The sequence below is a fragment of the Bos indicus genome, chromosome 6 (assembly GCF_029378745.1).
Source record: "Bos indicus isolate NIAB-ARS_2022 breed Sahiwal x Tharparkar chromosome 6, NIAB-ARS_B.indTharparkar_mat_pri_1.0, whole genome shotgun sequence".
In the NCBI taxonomy this organism is placed as follows: Eukaryota; Metazoa; Chordata; class Mammalia; order Artiodactyla; family Bovidae; genus Bos; species Bos indicus.
The window spans coordinates 72,421,627-72,440,709 of NC_091765.1; the positions used below are offsets into that span (position 1 = coordinate 72,421,627).

General features: G+C 47.8%; 1 protein-coding gene across 6 annotated transcripts in view; it reads left to right on the forward strand.

Annotated features, from left to right (window-relative positions):
• CRACD (capping protein inhibiting regulator of actin dynamics) overlaps window positions 1-19,083 on the forward strand; it is a 282,379-nt gene that overhangs the window by 260,124 nt on the left and 3,172 nt on the right. For all 6 annotated transcript variants that reach the window (XM_019962783.2, XM_070791469.1, XM_070791468.1 and 3 more), the window contains 5 exons: window positions 2,324-2,392; window positions 3,780-3,962; window positions 4,567-7,417; window positions 16,254-16,444; window positions 17,143-17,305. In XM_019962783.2, the coding sequence (XP_019818342.2) occupies window positions 2,324-2,392; window positions 3,780-3,962; window positions 4,567-7,417; window positions 16,254-16,444; window positions 17,143-17,305 (3,457 nt within the window). The remainder of the gene's footprint in view (window positions 1-2,323; window positions 2,393-3,779; window positions 3,963-4,566; window positions 7,418-16,253; window positions 16,445-17,142; window positions 17,306-19,083) is intronic.

Consider the following 19,083-nt stretch of genomic DNA (forward strand, 5'->3'; position numbering starts at 1 on the left):
TTTTTAGTTTAGTTATGGTTGTGCTAGGTCTGTGTTGCCGTGCGTGGGCTTTCTCTAGTAGTGGCGAGCGTGGGCTGCTCTGCGTTGCAGCGCGAGGGCCTCTCGCTGTGGTGGCTTCGCCTGTTGTGGAGCATGGGCTGTAGGCACACGGTCTCCAGTAGCTGCAGCACGCAGGCTCAGTAGTTGTGGATCGTGGGCTCTAAGGCTCCGACTCAGTTGCGGTGTACAGGCTTAGCCCACAGCATATGGGATCTTCCCAGAGCAGGGATCAAACGCATGTCCCCTGTATTGGTGGGCAGATTCCTATGCACTGTACCCCCAGAGAAGTCCATTCTTTTGACACTTTGAGAGAAGCACTCTGAGCAGATCCTGAAATAAGAGTCCCTTGAGCAGCAGCAGGAGTGCCTTCGGGCCTCTTATGGGAAAAGGAGGGAAGGCCTCTTATGGGAAAAGGAGGGAAGGCCTCTTATGGGAAAAACAGTCCTACCTACCTACTGGTAGATAGATAGCGGTTCTTAGCTGAGGCTCTGAGTCTTCCCATGCTTACAAGAAAGCATTCTTTGTGCTATGCCTACCACGGTGCCTGAAATGATGTTGAGTGTTACTAAAGTGCCCCTGGAAAAAGTCATACTAATTATCAGCTAATGCATCGTAAGAATAGTAAGAAAGATAAGTGCTCTCCAAGTTGTAGAGCAAAAGAAGGAAGGAGATAAAAGATGACAGTCTTCTTCGCTGTCTGTCTCTGCCTGGGCCTGGCCCTGATGCCCCCTGGCACCCACACCTGTGGGTGATAGGTGAAGCAGGCACAGGGCCCTCTCTCTTGGCTGGTCCAACAGTCCTCATCTCCAGTCTCTTGAGTGCTGGGAAGGAACATCAGCCATCAGCCTTGATTCAGGGATTCCTCTGGACCAGAGCAACTGTCTTCCCTGTCACTGGATCTGATAAGCACAGGGCACAGTGGGCTGGGGGACAAGGTGGGTCGTTCGTTCAGCAGGTGCCCCCTCAGCTGAGGGATCGCAGTATAAACACAGGACCGCCGTAGTGCAGTTTACATTCTAGTGAGAGGAGTGTCTCACAACAAACAACTCAGCAAATAGATATCATAATTTCGGATTAATAAAAATGCTGCCTAGAAAATGAAACCGGGTGATACAAAAGTGAGCAATGTGGTTGGAGAGGGGTTTGCTTCTTTAGATAAGGAAGTCAGATGGCCCTGAGAAGGTGTGGAGGGTGTTCTTGGCACAAGGAAGAACAAGTACAGACACCCAGAGACGGAACTGTTTGTCCTGAAGGAGGCACAGAAAGCAGGCTAGTGCGGATGAGGGTGAGGGGTGGCTGTGGATCACAGTGTAGACACTGGGTCCTTCAGACCACAGGAGAAGGGGTGAATTGTTTGGAAAGTGATAGGAAACTGCTGAGAAATTTTTGAATTTATTTTTTATTATTTTTATCTTAGTATCTTATTTTACCTTTTGACTGTGCCATGAGGCATGTAGGATCTTAGTTCCCTGACCAGGGATTGAACTCACGCGCCCCCGCATCCAAAGTGTGGAGTCTTAACCACTGGACCGCCAGGGAAGTTCCCCTCTGAGTAATTTTCAGCAGGGCAGTGATACAATCTGATTTTATGTTTTCTAAAGATGCTTCTAACTGTTGTGCAGAAAATGGACTGAGGTAGGGTGAGATGATGTTCTGGATCCGGAAGGGGCAGTGAGAACCTTTTGTAAACATAGGTGACGGGAGGCAGCAGGTAGAGCTGGCACACGTGACGTGATATGCGTGATATACCAAGGACCTGCAAGGCGACTGGGATGTGAACCGTTAGCCTTTTTCTTCCTCTTCTTCTCTCTTTTCCTCTCTCCCTCCCTCCCTTCCGCCAACGTTTTCTCGCCTCCTCTGGTTGCCTACCTCCTCAGCACAGGCCTGTGTGTGCCACTGGAAGGGCCCCCTTGCTTTCTCATGGAGAAGAGGTCTGGCAGGTGAAGGGGGTGGAAGGCAGCCAGCCAGGCTGAAAGCTGTGAGGTCAGAGTTCTGCCTGGCTGGCGACAGGGCAGTCCCTGATTCTCTCAGCAGTGGGGAAACACATCAGGGACTGAGTTTGGAGCCTACCCAGATGGGAAATGAATTGAACTCTAGGGAGAGGGGAGTGAATACTGAGCCTCCGGAGCCCTGGTGGAATCCGGACACGAGCAGAGTCTCCACCGTGAACCTGCCAGCACTCTCTGCTCAGAGGAGGGGGTGGCCCTCCACACAGACGCTGGCTGCGTTTGCCCAGGACTTCCTGTGCTCCCGTTTGACTTGAGCACTCTCTCTGCCGTTCCAGTCCAGTGAGACGCCAAGTTCTCCAAGTCCTCTGAATCTGCCGGGAGCCAGAAGTGAGATGGAAGAGAAGGTAATGTGATTTGAACTTGTGTGTGTAGCTTCCTTAGTTTAACTTCTGTTTTTCTTTTTGTTGGGCGAGCTGCTGCCTCATTTTTCCATTCATAAATGCTGCCTTCATCTATTACTGTAAATCCCTTCAAAGTTCAACCAGTGGTAGATGTTAGCATCTGTTTCCATGGCAATGCAATGGCTAGAACTGAACCCTGCTCTGAAAAACTGCCACGCTCTCGCCAAGTCTGTTTGGAGTCTCAGGTGTTGGTAGTTTTCCTAACAGCCTCATGTATTAATACTTCAAGACACTGGTAAGCCATTGAAAAAGACATTCAAGAATACCTGAAGTTGAAGAGCCTGTAAGGAAAGAGTATCCTTCTATTGTTGTTTAGTCGCTAAGTCATGTCCAGCTGTTTTGTGAGCTCACGGGCTGTAGTCCGCCAGGCTCCTCTGTCCATGAGATTTCCTAGGGAAGAATGCTGGAGGGGGTTGCCATTTCCTCCTCTAGGGGATTCCCAGCCAGGGGATGGAATCCACGTCTTAAATGTTTACGATTGGTCTCAGGTTGTGGTTTTTAAGTGACCATACATACCTGTGTTACAGAGCTGCAAGCGGTTCTGCAGTTCATCCTTTGAAGAACTGCCCTTCGCGTTCTCACCTGGGGGCCTCCTCCTTTTTGCTTTCAGTGCACCAGTGCCCTGTGACTCTGGCGTGATTGTGGCAAAGCATTTTTGCCGATAACACATCTTATGCCCTAGGTGGAGAACTTATTGTTCCTTCTTTCAATAAACATTTCTTCACTTATGTGTATTTCTGGTTTTTAACTTTTTGGCATTCCACTGAAACCTGTTCCGAAGGGGCTAAAGTAAGAGCTGAGGTGTGTACAAGTCTGTGGCAATGGAAGGTGCTTAGAGTTACAGTGTTGTTAGCATAGCAATGAGCTTGTCCAGGGCTTAGCACACTACTGTTTATTTTAGGCCTTGTGGCCATAAGGTTGCAACTACCAGACTCTCCTTTGTTCTGCTCTTCTTTGTAGTACAAAAGCAGCCACGGGCAATGGTGTTGCTGTGTACCAGCAAGACTTTACCCAGACAGGACCCCTGACTATGTCTTACTGACCCCCGATCTAATCTAACCCACATATCATTCACAGTAGGAAAATTAGTCCCTGAGAGATTAAATGGCCTTTACCAGTTAATACGGATATCACTGGCAAAACAAATGCTCAGTGTCTTTTGGTTCTAAAAGCAGTGCTCACTTCACTGTGCCCATGAACCCCCTGCGCTTGACAGCATCTCCTGCCCAGGCTGGGCCAGGAGCAGACTCTAACAAGGGCCGCCATACTAGATTCCCTGCAGGCTCTTCTCTCATCTGGACTGACTGCATATTTTCAATCTCCACTGTAGGTTGCTCCAGTTAAACCATCCCGGCCCAAGAGGCACCTTTCTTCTGCTGGCACCATCGAAAGTGTCAACCTGGATGCCATCCCCCTGGCCATTGCTCGACTGGATAATAGTGCCGCCAAGCACAAACTGTCCATTAAGCCAAAAAACCAGAGGGTGTCAAGGAAGCACAGGCGACTTGTCGGGGTATGTATGGCCTGGCAGACATCCTGATGCTGCCTAGCGGGGTGGTGCTGTGAGGGGCCTAGGGAAGGGACTTGGTCTCTCCCTGTCGGGGATATGGCTCTGTTGCTGGCACAAGGGTGAATGGGCCCATTTCCTTTCCACCACCCTTTCTGACCTGTTGTCCCCCATCAGTGGCTGGTGGACCGCAGAGAGAAAGGCTTCCTTCTGAGGGGCTCCAGACATTTTGCTTTGCAGCAGACAGATGGCTCACTTTCCTATGCCATAGCCTGAGTCAAAGGTTCTTCAGTTTGATTAGACTTCTGAGTCATAAGTTTCAGGGGACATTGATGACGTGCTAATCTTATTTTTCCTCACCTTTCTAATGCTGGGCTACTGGTTTTCCTATGATTATGCATGTGTATTAAGAAAAAAGAATTTGAGGATGACATATAGAGAGGAAACCCAACGGTTGAAGTTCTTCCCTGCCTGAGGTGACCTGTGTCTTTGGCTTGAACGTGGTCCCTCTTTCACGATTAGGAGGGCCACCCACATTGGTGAATGGGATTGTAAATAAAGGTGGCCTGTGCACAGGGAAAGCTAATTCTGTTTCCCTTACCCACGTTAGGATCGACAGAACGAGCATGGTGGCCTCCTGCATCAGCTGTCCCTGGACCAGAATGGACACCCTGGAGAAGACAAGCCAATCTGGCATGAAAGAGAGCCAGAGCCGCTGGACTCGGAGGAAGAGAAGCGACGCCAGGAAGAATACTGGCGAGAACTTGAGGCCAAGTGCAAACGGCAAAAGGCCGAAGCTGCGGAGAGGCGACGCCTGGAAGAGCAGAGGCTCCAGGCTCTGGAGCGGAGGCTTTGGGAGGAGAATAGAAGGCAAGAATTCTTGGAAGAAGAGGAGGAGGAGGAAGAGGAAAGAGAAATACAGCTAGAGGCAAAGAAGAGGCAACGTGAAGAAGAAACGCAGAGCCTGGAAGAGCCGGGCTCCCAGGGCCCAGAGCAGAGGGAGGAAGAGGAGGGAGGACTCCCGGAGGCCAAGGAGCCCGTGTGCCCAGAGGAAGAGGCGCAGCACCTGGGAAGATGCTTGGTGCAGGAGGAGATGGAGGCTCAGAGCCAGCAGGAGGCCGAGAAGCTGTGGCAGGAGGAGGAAAGAGAGTTGGAGGAACTCCGAGGACTGGAGGAGCTGGAGGAGCAGAGGCGGTGGGCAGCTGAGAGGCAGCGGCTGGAAGAGGAGGAGAGGCAGCGGCTGGAAGAGGAGGAGAGGCAGCGGGAGCTGGAGGAGGAAAAACGGATGGAGGAGCTCAGGAGGCAGGAGGAGCTCAGGAGGCAGGAGGAGATCAGGAGGCTGGAGGAGCTCAGGAGGCAGGAGGAGCTCAGGAGGCAGGAGGAACTGGAGGCCCAGAGATGGCGGGAGGAGGAGGAGGTGAGGAAGAGGGAAGAACTGAAGAAGCGAGAAGACTTGGAGGCCAAGAGGAGGCAGGAAGTGGAGAAGAAGCTTCAGGAAGCACCGAGAGTGGAAGAGGAGAATCAGCCGCAGCTGGACCACAAAAGTGGCTTGAGGAGCCCATTTCAGAGTGACTTCGCGGAGAAAGCAGAAGAGCAAGATCACCTGAAACTCGAAAAGCTGAGAGAAAACTCTGAGAAACCGAGTATTTGGGTAAAGCAGAGCCAAGAGGCCACTGAGACATCGGGGGAGCAGCCCAGAAAGCAGGAGGATGTTCCTGGGGATCGTGGTTGTGGACGGCAGGAAATGAGGGAAGAAACCAACATGCAGCCTCCCCAGAAGCAAGAGGCCCAGGTGGAAGAAATGCTGGTGCCAGGAGAGAAGAAGGAAGCTGCTACTCCAGAAACAGACAGAAAGCTGGAGGAACTCAGATGGCAGGAGGTGGATGAGAGGCAGACCATGCCCAGACCCTACACTTTCCAGGTGTCATCGGGAGGGAAACAAATTCTCTTCCCCAAAGTCAATCTGAGCCCAGTGAAGCCCATGAAAGATGAGGGGCTCACCTCAGCTCCCCAAGAGCCCAAGGCCCCCAAAGCCAGCCCAGCCTCCCACGCCCTGCCTTCAACCCTGAGCATCCCCCACACGGCCATTCTGGTCACCGGAGCCCAGCTCTGCGGCCCGGCCGTCAACCTGAGCCAGATCAAGGACACTGCGTGCAAATCTCTCCTGGGCTTGTCGGAAGAAAAGAAGCTGGTGGATGTCCCGGCCCTGGAAAACCCACCCCGAGCCCTGGGGGAACCCCGGGCAGGCAGTGCGAAGACCAGGCCCCCACCAGAGTCTCCAAGCAGCGCAGCTGCGCTCGCTGAATGGGCCTCCATTCGATCCCGTATCCTGAAGAGCTCAGAGAGTGACCAGCGTGGCGAGAGAGAGCAGTCTCGGGCCGGGGATGAGCACACGCCCAGGGGCCGGTGTGATTCCCGCGGAAACCTCCGGAGGACCCCGCCCGTAAATGCCAAATTCTCCATTAAACCTGCCTGGCAGAAGTTCTCCGATGGGGGCGGGGAAGGGGAGAGCATCAGGAAAAGATCCGGGCTGGGACCCAGCGAAGAGGCCGTGCCCCAGCCCCCTGCTATTGATACTAAAGAGGCCCTGAAAGATGCAGAGAAACCCAGGGCTCACCAGGAGCCAACAGACACCACAGAGGGGTGCAAATTTGCCAAAGACCTTCCATCTTTCCTCGTTCCAGGCCTGCCTTACCCACCACAGAAAGCAGTGGCCCAGGTGGAGCCTGTGACCACTTCAGACGGCCAGACCACAGATGGAGCAGGAAAGTCAGAGCCCACGATGCCAGGTGGAGAGGATAAAGCTTCCCTTTTTGGAATAAAATTGAGAAGGACCAACTACTCCCTGCGCTTCCACTGCGACCAACAAACAGAACAGAAGAAGAAGAAAAGGCACAGCAGCACAGGGGACAGTATCGATGGGGCGCCGTCAGCCCCAGGGAGCACACATGGAGAGCCAGAGACGGAGGCTGCAGCCCTCAAGCCTGGCCCCTTGCTCCCCCCAGAGAGGAAGCCAGCCCCGGCCCCCTGGAAGGACTCCTCTGAAAGCCCTCCCAGCCTCTCTCCTCCTGTGGCCCAGCCCGGGCCCCCACTGGCAGGTAGCCAGCCCCCGGCTCCGGAGCAGGACAAGGCGGCAAACAGGTTGCCCCTGTCCCAGAAGCCAGCCCTGGCGCCCAAGCCTGCGGGCCAGACCCCACCACCCTCCCCGCTCTCCAAGGTGAGCAGGCCCTACTTGGTGGAGTTGCTGACTCGCCGGGTGGGGAAGCCCGAGATGGAGCCCAGCGAGCCGTGCAAGGAGGGCCGGGACAGCGGCTGGCCGCCCTCACCCCCGCCACCTGAGGAGAGAAAGGAGCAGAAGCGGGATAAGGAGGAAGAGGTGGAAACCGAGAGGAAACCGGCTTCCCCGGTGCCATCCACTGGGCAAGAGAAGCCTGTCCCAACGCCGGAGGCGGGGAGGAAAGGTGCGTAGCTGTAGATCGCAAAGCTCTGCCTCTGTCCAGCCTCCTGAGTCACAGCTAAAGGCAGAACTGCCCAGGGCTGGAGGTAGCCCCTGGAGCTGTTGTTGGAGCACTTCCCTTAATTAGAGGCTGGTGCCCCGTTCCCCAAGGGCCATGACTCCTGAGTCAGAGTGAGGCTCTGTACTTGTCTTTACAGTTTTGGAAACGTGGACTGACGTGCGTGTCTGCAGCTCACACCCATTAGTGACCCTTACTTACACAAGTAGTAAGTTAGAGATGCTGCACAGACTGATATACTTTAGGTTGACAGTGAAATTGTTAGTCACTTAGTCGTGTCCAATTCTGTGGGACCCCATGGACTGTAGCCCACCAGGCTCCTGTGTCTATGGGATTCTCCAGGCAAGAATACCGGAGTTGATAGCCATGCACTTCTCCAGGGGATCTTCCCAACCCAGGGATCCAACCTGGGTCTCTGCATTACTGGCAAATTCTTTACTGTCTGAGCCACTAGGAAGCAAGTGTCATTAATCTTTATGAGGGGCCTGTACAGTGACGATAAAGACTGGTTTCTTACCCCAGTGTGTGCGCTCTGTTTCTGGGCAGTAGCGACAGAAACTAAGGTGGGACCTTAGGGGACTTTTAACTAGCCCCGCAAGGAGCCGCAGTGTGCATAATCAACTTTGTCTGTTTATGCACAAGGCCCTGCATATGCGTATGTGGGGCCCTGGCCCCACCAGCTTGCTACTGTGAAGCCCTCTGGTAAGGAAATTTTAGGGCAACCCTTACTCCTGGCTGCCCCTCGTGTTTCTTCATACTGGATGTTTGGGGCAGTGTGGTGATCACTTGGTTTGACTTTGGGGCCCCAAAAACCTTCCTCTGATACTTTTTGGTTTTGCAGAGTAAGTGGTCAGGTTTGAGTCATAGCCCAAAATTTGCTCCTCAGGTTTTTCTAGGGAAACTTTAGGTAATTGTTTAGATTTGGGGTGGGTTTTGCAGAGATAAGAACTCCCTCAGGGACATGGGTTTGGTTACTTGCCTTATGGAAGACCCTGTCGTCCTTTTTAACCAAGCTGTCCTTGGCTCCCTGGACTGGCACATTGATCAGCATCACCAGGTCATATCTCCCTATTGGTTTCTGTTTGTCCTCCCGAAGAGGAGCCCATTTTCAGGTTTTTGTTGTTGTCTTACCTCCGCACTGGGCTCTAGGGGTTAGCTGCAGTCCCCACAAGCCTGTTAAGAGCTGTGCCTTAGATTCCCTGTGGTCTTGTGGACATAAGCCCTGTTGGCTTTCAGAACTAGGTGTTTTGGGGGCCGGTCACTGAAGTAGAAGTCTTAAAAGTTGAGGTCCAGAGGTGGGGGTCCAAATCCTTTGCTTCTCAGAGAGAGAGTGGGCATTCCACTGAGTTCCCTCCTGGTTGTGGATCACTGTGCCTGGGGATGGGGTTTATGGTGAGATTGTGCCTCAGCCTCTTCTACCCATTTCCATGGATGGTTTTTGTTTCTGTTCCCCTGATGTGCTGGAGTCAGTCAGCTAGTTTCTGGATCTCTTTACAAAGGAATTGTTCTGTATGTGACTGTAAACTTGGTTGTCTGTGGGAAGAGTGGAGCTTAGGATCTTCCTACGTCACCATCTTGAAGCAGAACCGCTGTTTTCAGTTTTGACTTTAGCTTTTGTGTTGTTCCCTTTTGTGGTACCATCAGAGCTCCTCGCACAGCTGACCTGCTCTCTGATTCTCTTATCTTCTCCCAGAGAAACAACGCCCTGTTTTCTGCTGCTGTGTCTTACAGAGATTCTTCTAATTTTTACCAAAACCTGTTGCTGCCCCTGTTTTCTTTCTCAGTATTGAGATTCTGGGCTGACAGTGTCTGCTAACTGGATTTTTCTTTATTTGGTAGAAAAGAAGTGTGAGAGCAAGGACCACATGGTGGTCTCTACCTGAGACTGTTGGGGTTTTACACTACAACTCCAGGCCTGGGCTGACCAAATTCTTTAGCTGAATGCCTATCAGGATAAAAGTGTTAAGCCTGGACCTCCAATTTATTTGTTAATTGTATGTATGTAGTGCCATCATTAGCTAAAATCCATGGAGCACTGCATGTACTGAGGCTGAGATTCACTGAAACAACAATGGATGTAAATCCACATTGCAAATCACGGTGCAGATTTTTATTTTATTGGGCCAACTTCTTGTCAGATCTGATTGCTTCGCAGAGTATCAGGCAAAGAACGTGACAGCTTTGCTGTGTTCTTATGCTTGCATTATCAGTAGTATGTTTAATCTGTGTGTGTTTGCTGGAATTTCATTATACCATCTGTCCATTTCATAAGAGATCATTTGCTTCAAAGAAGATAGGATAACTCACTGAACTGCAGATCCTCAGTACAAGTGAGCAAAGCAAGTGAGGACACGCGTACAAGGTCTCTCCCTGCATCACATCACAGGGCTTCCAGCTTCCCTTGAGTCTGTCTGTATTTTCTATTTTTTAAAAAATTGAAGTGTAGTTGGTATACAATATTGTGCCAGTTTAAGGTGTATAGCCTAGTGATTCATTTTTTCTGTATTTTGTTTGCAGATTATATTCCATTATAGGTTATTACAGGATATTGGGTACAATTCCCTGTGCTGTACAGTAGACCCTTGTTGCTTCCATATTTTCTGTACAGAAGTTTGTATCTGTTAGTCCTTTACTTCTAATTTATCCCTCCCACCTCTTTCTCGCCTTTGGTAACCATAAATTTGTTTTCTTTGCCTATGAATCTGTTTCTTTTTTGTATAGTCATTTGTATTATTTTTTTAGATTATGCATATCATATAGTGTTTGTCTTTCTCTGACTTTTTTCACTAAGCATAATATTCTGTAGGTCCATCCATGTTACTGCAAAAGGCCACATTTCATTTGTTCTTATGACTGAGTACTATTCCACTGTGGCTCCTCTTCCATAGGATAAACAGAAACCAATAGGGAGATATGGTCTTTATAGTGCTGATCAACATGCCAGTCCAGGAAACCAAGAAGATGTGGTGTGTGTATATATATGTACGTGTGTATACATATGCGTGCTAAGTCGCTTCAGTTGTGTCTGACTCTTTGCAACCCTTTGGACTGTAGCCCACCAGGCTTCTCTGTCCAAGGGGTTCTCCAGTCAAGGATACTGGAGTGGGTTGCCATGCCCTCCTCCAGGGGATCTTCCCAACACAGGGATAGAACCAGCATCTCTCACATCTCCTGATTGGCAGGTGGGCTCTTTACCACTAGTGCTACCTGGGAAGCCTGTGTATACACGTGTGTGTGTGTGTATTGTGTGAGCCCATATATAAACATACAATATAGACACACTCCACATCTTCCTAAGTCAGTTATCTGTTGACAGGCACTTTGGTTGCTCCCACATTGGACTATTATAAATAATGCCTCTGTGAACACTGAGGTGCCTGTATCTTTTTAAATTAGTTTTCATTTTTTCCACATATATACCCAGGAGTGGAATTGCTGGATCATGTGGTAGTTCTATTTTTAGTTTTTTAAAGAACCTCCATAGTGGTTCTTTATAAAGTTCTCCACAGTGATTACACCAATTTACATTTCCACCAACAGTGTAGGAGGGTTCCTCTTTTTCCATATCATCTCCAATATTATCTATAGACTTTTTGATGACAACCATTCTGACCTGTGTGAGGTGGTACCTCATTGTGGTTTTGATTTGCATTTCACTAATAATCAGCAATGTTGAACATCTTTTCATGTGCTTGTTAGCGATTTGTGTATCTTCTTTGGGAAAATATCTATGTAGGTCCATTTTTTAAAAAAAATTTTATTTGTGGCCACGCTGGTCTTTGTTGCTGCATGTGGGTTTTCTCTGGTTGTGGTGAGCAGGGTCTACTTTTCATTGCTGTTGGCAGGCTTCTCATTGCAGTGGCTTCTTTTGTTGCGGAATATAGGCTGTAGGTATGTGGGCTTCAGTAGTCTCCGCTCGGGGGCTCTAGAGCTTGGACTCAGTACTTGTGGTGCATGGACTTAGTTGCTCCACAGCATGTAGGATTTTCCCGGACCAGGGGTCAAACCCATGTCCTTTGCATTGGCAGGTGGATTCTCAACCACTGGACCATCAAGAAAGTTCTTAGGTCCATTTTTTAATTGGGTTGTCCTTTTTTGTTTTCCTATTTTTTTTGGCCATGCTGCATATCATGCAGGATCTTAGTTCCCTGACCAGGGATCAAACCCGTGCCCCCTGTAATGAAAGCATTAGTCCTTTGACATTTAACATAAAGTAATTATTGATAAGTATGTACTTATTACCATTTTAATCTGTTTTCCAGTAATTTTTATAGTTCTTTGTTCTTTTTATTTTTCCTTTTGTGGTTTGATGCTTTTCTTTTGTAACGTGGTTCAGTTTTTATTTTTGGTTTTTGTGAATCTATTATATGTTTTTGATTTGTGGTTATGATGGAGTTCATGTATGTTGACCCATGACTATATCTGCTTGCTTTAAACTGATAGTCATTCAAGTTCAAATACATTTTAAAAGATCTAGTTTTATACTCTCCTCCCTCATGTTTTGTGATTTTGCTGTCCTATTTTACATCTTCATGCTTATCCTTTTAGTACTTATTATAGTTATAACTGCTTTTACACTTGTTTGTTTTTTGATCTAAGTACTGGATTATTTGGGGGGCTTCCCTGATGCCTCAGTGGTAAAGAATCCACTTGCAATGAAGGAAATACAAGAGACTTGGGTTTGATCTCTGGGTCGGAAGATCCCTGGGGGAGGAAATGGCAACCTGCTCCAGTATTCTTGCCTGGGAAATCCCATGGACAGAGGAGCCTGGTGGGCTCCAAAGGATCACAAAGAGTCGGACACAACTGAGCACACACACTGGATTATTTGGGTGATCTTCAGTTCTTACTGAAGGTTTGCCTTTCCTGTCATGATTTTCCCTGTCCTAGAAATTCTTCTTTTCTATTTAGAGAAGAAACTTCAATATTTCTGTAAGAGTAAATTTATTATTGCTGAATTCTTTTTAGTTTTTGCTTGTTTGAGAAATTCTTTCTCCTTCTATTCTAATGATCATTTTATTGGGTAGAGTATTCTCAGTTCCAAGTTTTGACCTTTCAAGACTTAAATATATCACTCCACTCCCTTGGGACCTCCAAAGTTTCTGCAGAGAAATCAGCTGATAACCTTACTGGAATCCCCTTGTAAATGACTGTTTTTCTCTTGTTGCCTTTAGAATTCTCTCTTTAAGTTTTGCCATTTTAATTCTGATATGTCTGGTTGTGGTTTTGTTTAGATTCATTTTGTTTGGGACCCTCCAAGCTTCTTGTACCTGGATTCCTGTTTCCTTCTTTAGCTTTGGGAAGTTTTCAGCCACCGTTTTTTCAAATACATTTTCAATCTTCTTTCTCTTTTTTCCTTCTTAGAACCCCTATTATAAACAGGCTTGCAAGTTTTATATATACCATAGATCTTGTATGTTGCTTTCATTTTCTTTTTAATTTGTTTTTCTGTCTTGTGTTCTGATTGGGTGGTTTTCATTATTCTTGTCTTCCAGGTTACTTATTCTTTGTCTTTTAGCTGGCTATTCATTGCTCTTAGATTGCCTTTTTTTTTTTTTTTTTTAATCTTGGCAATTATCTATTTTTGATTGGTTCATCTTTACGGTTTCTAGTTCCTTGTTACTGTGACCTGAATTTCTATTAGTAATCTTTCTTAATTCAGTTAGCATTTTTACTATCACTGTTTTGAACTGGGGTTGGGTAGACTGGTGAGCTCTGTTTCATTATTTCAGGGAATTTCTCTTGCTTTTTTAATTGGGAGTAGTTCCTCTGCCTTTTCATTTTACTTTACAAATTTAGGAGAAACATTATCTGTTGTGGTCTTGGAGTATTTTTACATGGGTGCATCCCTGTATGGATTATGTGTGCCCAGTGTCTTTGGTATGAAGGCTGGGTTGATACGGATGCCAGCCACATTTTCCCTCAAGTTGTGCTGGCCATTATCACCTTGAGGATGGAGTGTGTACTGGGGGATCTAGAGCCTATGTGGGATGTGAGATGGGACTTCCCCTCTGCTCTGTGGCTGCTGCCACACTTTCAGCAGGGAGGTCTGCTCCCCAGTCGTTAGAGTAGCCTTGTGGGTCAGGCTTGATCAGTCTCTGTTCTCCTTGAACGCATGCCCTGCTCCAAAGGAGGGGATTGCTGAAACAAGTGAAGCCCGTGCATTCACAGAGGGCCTACACACCTATGTAGGGGCTGTGCTCATACTCAGCCCAGGGTTCTGTCCCTTCCTCATCGTGTTCATCCCAGATCTAGTGTATGGCTGTGGAGTGGAGAGACTGTGGCTGCAGGAATTGAGATGGCCATGCTGCCACGAGAAATCTGGTGCCTCTGTGGCACTTTTCTCCCAGGGTGTTCTGCTCCAGAACCAGCACTGAACTGCAGTGAGGAGCAGGTGGGGCTTTCTTGCCAGGCTGGGAGACAAAACTGCAGCAGGCTTCTGGGGGCCACCCAACCACATGCTGACAATGGCCACCACCCCATCCAGATCACATCTCAGGGCCCCCAGTCTGTCTCTGAGTAGCTAGACTAAGTCTTTTCCCAGGGGACAGTTGGCCCAGGTCACACACCAAACTGTGGTGTGGAGTAAGGCTGAGGAGTTCACCCAGCTTAGACTGGAGAGTGCAGCAGGCTGGCAGCCACCAGTGCAGAGCTCTCTCCACTTTGTTGACAAGCCAGTGCATGCACCATCCTCATGAGTAGGTCTCTGCTTCTCCAGCCCTCTGTCCCAGAGGTTCTTCCAGCAGCCAAGGGGACTTGTCTCCTCCACAAAAGATACTAGGACTGGGATGCCCAGTCTGTGGCTCAATCTGTTAGCTCCCCAGACTGAGGGTCCCTGAACAGGGATCAAACCCATGCCCTCTGCAGTGGAAGTGCCAGAGCTCTAACCACTGGATCACCAGAGGATTTCTAAGAACACTTACTTTTGTAGAGCAGTTACTATATGCCAAACACTGTTCTAAACGTTTTCACACCCAGGACCCCTTTTAATCTTCACATCAGCGTGATGAGGCCTGTGCCATTCTTGACTCTAGTTTACGGATTAGAAAATGAAAGCTTGGAGAAGTTAAGTAGCTTTTCTGGGGTCACATAAAGTCAAACTCAGGTCTGCTCAATTCCAGAGCCCAATTACTCAACCTCTGATCCTCTCCACCTGGGAAGCTTGTTGCCCTGACTTGCACAGGCAAGACAGTCCACCATGGTAAGAGCACAGACCGGAAGTCACAAGTCCTCGGCTCAGGCTTCAGCTGTGCACTAAATGACCACGGTCACTGCCCTTGATGGCTGTGGACTCAAGCACTCGCATCTATCAAATGAGGGCAATGGGCCAAAGCCACCGTTTCTCACCGTCTTCCTCTGAGTCCTGGTGCCCTTAGCAGCCCCACTAAGCACTGCAGTGCCCCCTTTTCCTCTTTCATACATTCGGTCCACTTGTTTCGTCAGGGGACAGTGTGGGTTGGGGCGGGGGGAGGAGGAAGTTCCATTGAAAAAATAAATTTTAAAAAGCAATAAAAAAAAGAACAATCAAAGAACTACCTGGCTCCTCTGTAGGCCAGATGTTTCTTACAGTGGAGACGATTTTTTCTTCCATTTTGAGGAAAGAGAAATGCTCCTGTTTTTTTCCATTGAAGATGCTACTTTCCCACCCAGGGTAGTCACTCAGACGTTGGCACACCGTGTCAGAAAGGGATGGTTGACTATTTCTTGGGCTGATTAATATGTCACAGTTTTAGGGGATGAGGGACTGAGATGAGTGAGCAGTTAGTTTCAGGGCAAACCTGCTTTTTGTCTTGACTGATTCTGTTGTGGGGTGGTGGGCTGTGGGTCCCACATAGCCAAGCTGGTGTCAGTTCAACTCAGTTCTGATTCTCTACTGGAGACACCATTAGAGTCCACAGGTTATGGGCTCAGTCCTACCAGAATGCCCCCAAACTAGATGCCAATTGCAAATCCACGTTGTTCAGTTAGTTTGCTAGAGGATCTCACATAACTCAGGGAAACATTTTACTTACGAGGTTATCAGTTTAACGTTTATATGTGTGCTGTGCTTAGTCATTTCTGATTCTGTGACCCTTTGGATGGTAGCCCACCAGGCTCCTCTGTCCATGGGATTTTTCAAGCAAGAATACTGGAGTGGGTTGCCATTTCCTTCTCCAGATGTTCCTGACCCAGGGATTGAACCTGCATCTCGTGTATTTCCTGCATTGGTAGGCAGATTCTTCACTTGCTGAGCCATCAGGGAAGCCTGTGTGTACACACACACACACACACACACACACGCACACATACATAAAAGTTTATATATATATATAAAGAATATAACTCAGATGGAAGAGATGAAGAGGGCAAGGTATGGGAAATGGGCGTAGAGCTTCCATGCTTTCCGAGCTAGTCACTCTCCAGCACGTCTATGTGTTCCTGGCTCAGAAGCTCTCCAGCCTAGTCCTTTTGAGTATTTATGGATGCTTCGTTACAAAGTTGTGATCAATTAAGTCATCAGCCATTGATGACTGAACTCAGCCTCCAGCCCCTTGCCCCTCCCCAGAGCTTGATGGGACTCAAAGTTCTAACCCTCTGATCACATGGATATTGCCAACCAGACTCCATCTTTACATGCTTCCCAGGAATCACCTCATTTAGCAGAACAAAAGAGACCTTTATGCTCTCATCAGTTAGGACACTGCAAGGGTTTTAGGAATTCAGTGCCAGAAACAGGGACAAAGATCAAATATGTATTTCTTATAGTATATCACAATATCAGTCTGTCTTTTTTCCCCCATAGAAAAGCTGATGCTTCAGAGCAGACACTCCTTAGATGGCTCCAAACTTGTGGAGAAGGTTGAGACCGCGCAGCCACTGTGGATAACGCTGGCGCTGCAGAAACAGAAGGGGTTTCGGGAGCAGCAGGCAACTCGGGAAGAGAGGAAGCAGGCCAGGGAGGCCAAACAGGCAGAGAAGCTCGCCAGAGAACAAGTAAGTAGCCTGGTCTTCGGCTTTAACTCTGAGCTTGGCTCACTCTCTCTTTTATTTTTTGAGCACCACAAGGCTCGTGGGGTCTTAGTTCCCTGACCAGGGATTGAACTGAGGCCCTGGCAGTGAAAGTGCCAAGTCCTAACTACTGGACAGCCAGGGAACTTCCAAGCTTGGCTTTCTTTTAGTTCAGGATTTAAAACAACAGTAATGAGAAAAGGCTGGCCAGGAATGGTGGAAAATACTTAGATGGTAGAGCAGTAAATCAGTTGACCACTGTTAAGCCAAAGAGGTATTTTCAGTTAGAAATTTGATTTGGTTTCCTTATGCTCTTAGGTTAACCTGATTTGGCAGAATCCTCGCACACAACAGTTACATGAAAAATAACGAAAATAACTTTCTTTTAAGCAGTGGGTCGAGAGGAAATTAGGAGTCTTGCTCTGTGGCTCTGATTGTATAGTTTGATGGGACTCTTCCGGGAAAGCCTGTAGCATCCCCTCTTTGGGACATTTGACTGAGCTGCTCCTTGGCTGGGGGCCAGGGTTGAGCACACACTGCTCCCTGTGCAGTCTGGCTCCTCCTCTGGGAGCAGAAGATGGGGGCCAGCTGATGGAAACCTCTAAGCAGCTTTGCCTTGCATGGTCAGTCCTTCTCTGTCTTTAGGATGAATACATGCTTTCCCTGATTTTCTGTCCATGCAGGTCAGTGTCACCCCACAGCCTGGAAGCAGCAGCGTCAGCAGAGCTAGTTCCCTGCACAAGCCCACCACTCAGCCAGAAGAGAAGAAGCCAGAGACACCAGTGTCCAGGCTTGAGCGCAGAGAACAACTCAAAAAGGCCAACACTCTTCCTACATCAGTGACAGGTAGAGAGAACAGGTCCATTTCTACTTAAGTGTACTTAAAGGTTTTTTCCCTTAAAGCGTGTTTTATTTCCTCCAGTGTAAAAACTAGCACAGCATTTTAGGCATTTCAGAGCACAAGCTGTCTTGCCACCCCATTCATAAACTCTGGCATGGATAAATATCATCAGAAACATACCCACTATCAGTGGGGTGATGATACACATTTAACAGTCAGGTCTTCAGGGATTAGAGATACCTGTGATTTGTAGTATTTGTCCTTTTCTGTGGTGTAAATACTCCCAACCATGGCTAATTTCAAATTACCAATGTGATATCAAGTGGCTTGTTAAATTCCTGAGCCTTTAACAAGGTGATATGAGCCTTCTCCACCTCCATTGCCTGTGGTCCAACAAGATGAGGTTTTTTGACTTCCTGTAGCAAGAAGACTGCATACCATAAGAACCGTCTAAACAAAAGATGAGACAAGATTATATTAGGATGTGAGGAAAGGGTGAATTTTAGGTAGAATGTAAATGGAGCCAGTGTTTTTTGATAGTCTCAAAGCCAAGTAGTTGACATCAAGCCTGAGCTGAAAAGCAGATTCAGGAGCCTGTTTCCTTTGACGCCACATAACTTAAGACCAGTGTGAAAAAGCTGTATGAGAAATCCCCTACCTGGAGCTCTGCCCTGGCTAGAAATGGAAACTGCTTCTCTGAATCATGGTGATCCAAGTGGCTCAGATGCTCCAGGCAAAAGTGGGCTGGCCCCTTCTCACTGATGTGATTTCAGATAGCTAACTTCTGACTCAGGTGTGACATTAGAGAGCACAGTTGTTCTGCTCTAAGTCCCTGATGTTAATGAACAACAGCAGTGTTCATACAAATTCATGACATGTAAGAGACATGGGCAAGTTAAAAAAAAAAATCTTTATCCTGTTAAAAGATAAAATGATCCAATAATGTTTATGACTGTTTCCTTATTGCAAGTCACTTGGAGGATGGAGAGTTTGAAAGAGCTTCCTCTCGCAGGCTCTTAGGGTCCCTGTTTTCCCCAGTAGGCAGCCCTATCTGTTCCTCAGAGGACACCCACCCTCTAGACCCAAGATTTTTTTATGCCTTAAGAAATACCTGCTAGCTGATGTCTGGAAATGTAAAGAGGTCTCATGAGGAAAGCTATATTTACTATTTGGTGTGGAGGAAAAAAACTTTACATTTGAAAACTACTTTGGAACATTTTCTCAAGAACTTCCAAGGGACTTACTTCATTTGATCTTATACCCAGGAATTAAGGATTCTAAACATCATATTGATACGGGTCAAGAGAGAATTCTTTCAGAATTCTCCAAAGTCAACAACGAGATCAACCTTTGTCTGCCTGATTTCTTAGAGACACCAAAGGGTAAATGCAATTCAGAGTTGGCTCCACCTTAATAAAGCAAGCCTTCTTCTGAAGTTTTGTCTTTTTAATCAGTATTTCCAGAGTTCTGCATACCTGTAAGGCCATTGCCATAGGCACTACATATGACCCAAAAATAAGATGGGAGCCCTCACCATACAAAGCCTCTGAGGTCTGATAAATAGTGATAGGAGACAAAAGAATTTGTTAGACAAGTCTGAGTCATAACAGCAGGAAGGATCCACAGGTCTTGGAGGGAGGAGGGACCCAGGGCATGCTTGGTGGAGGAAGTAGCTTTTAAACTTACCAGCTAACAAGTTCAAACTTCAAACTACTGGTTTAATCTTTTTCTTCATCAGGTTGACTGGTTGCATGACTTAGAATCACAGAATTTACCTATTATT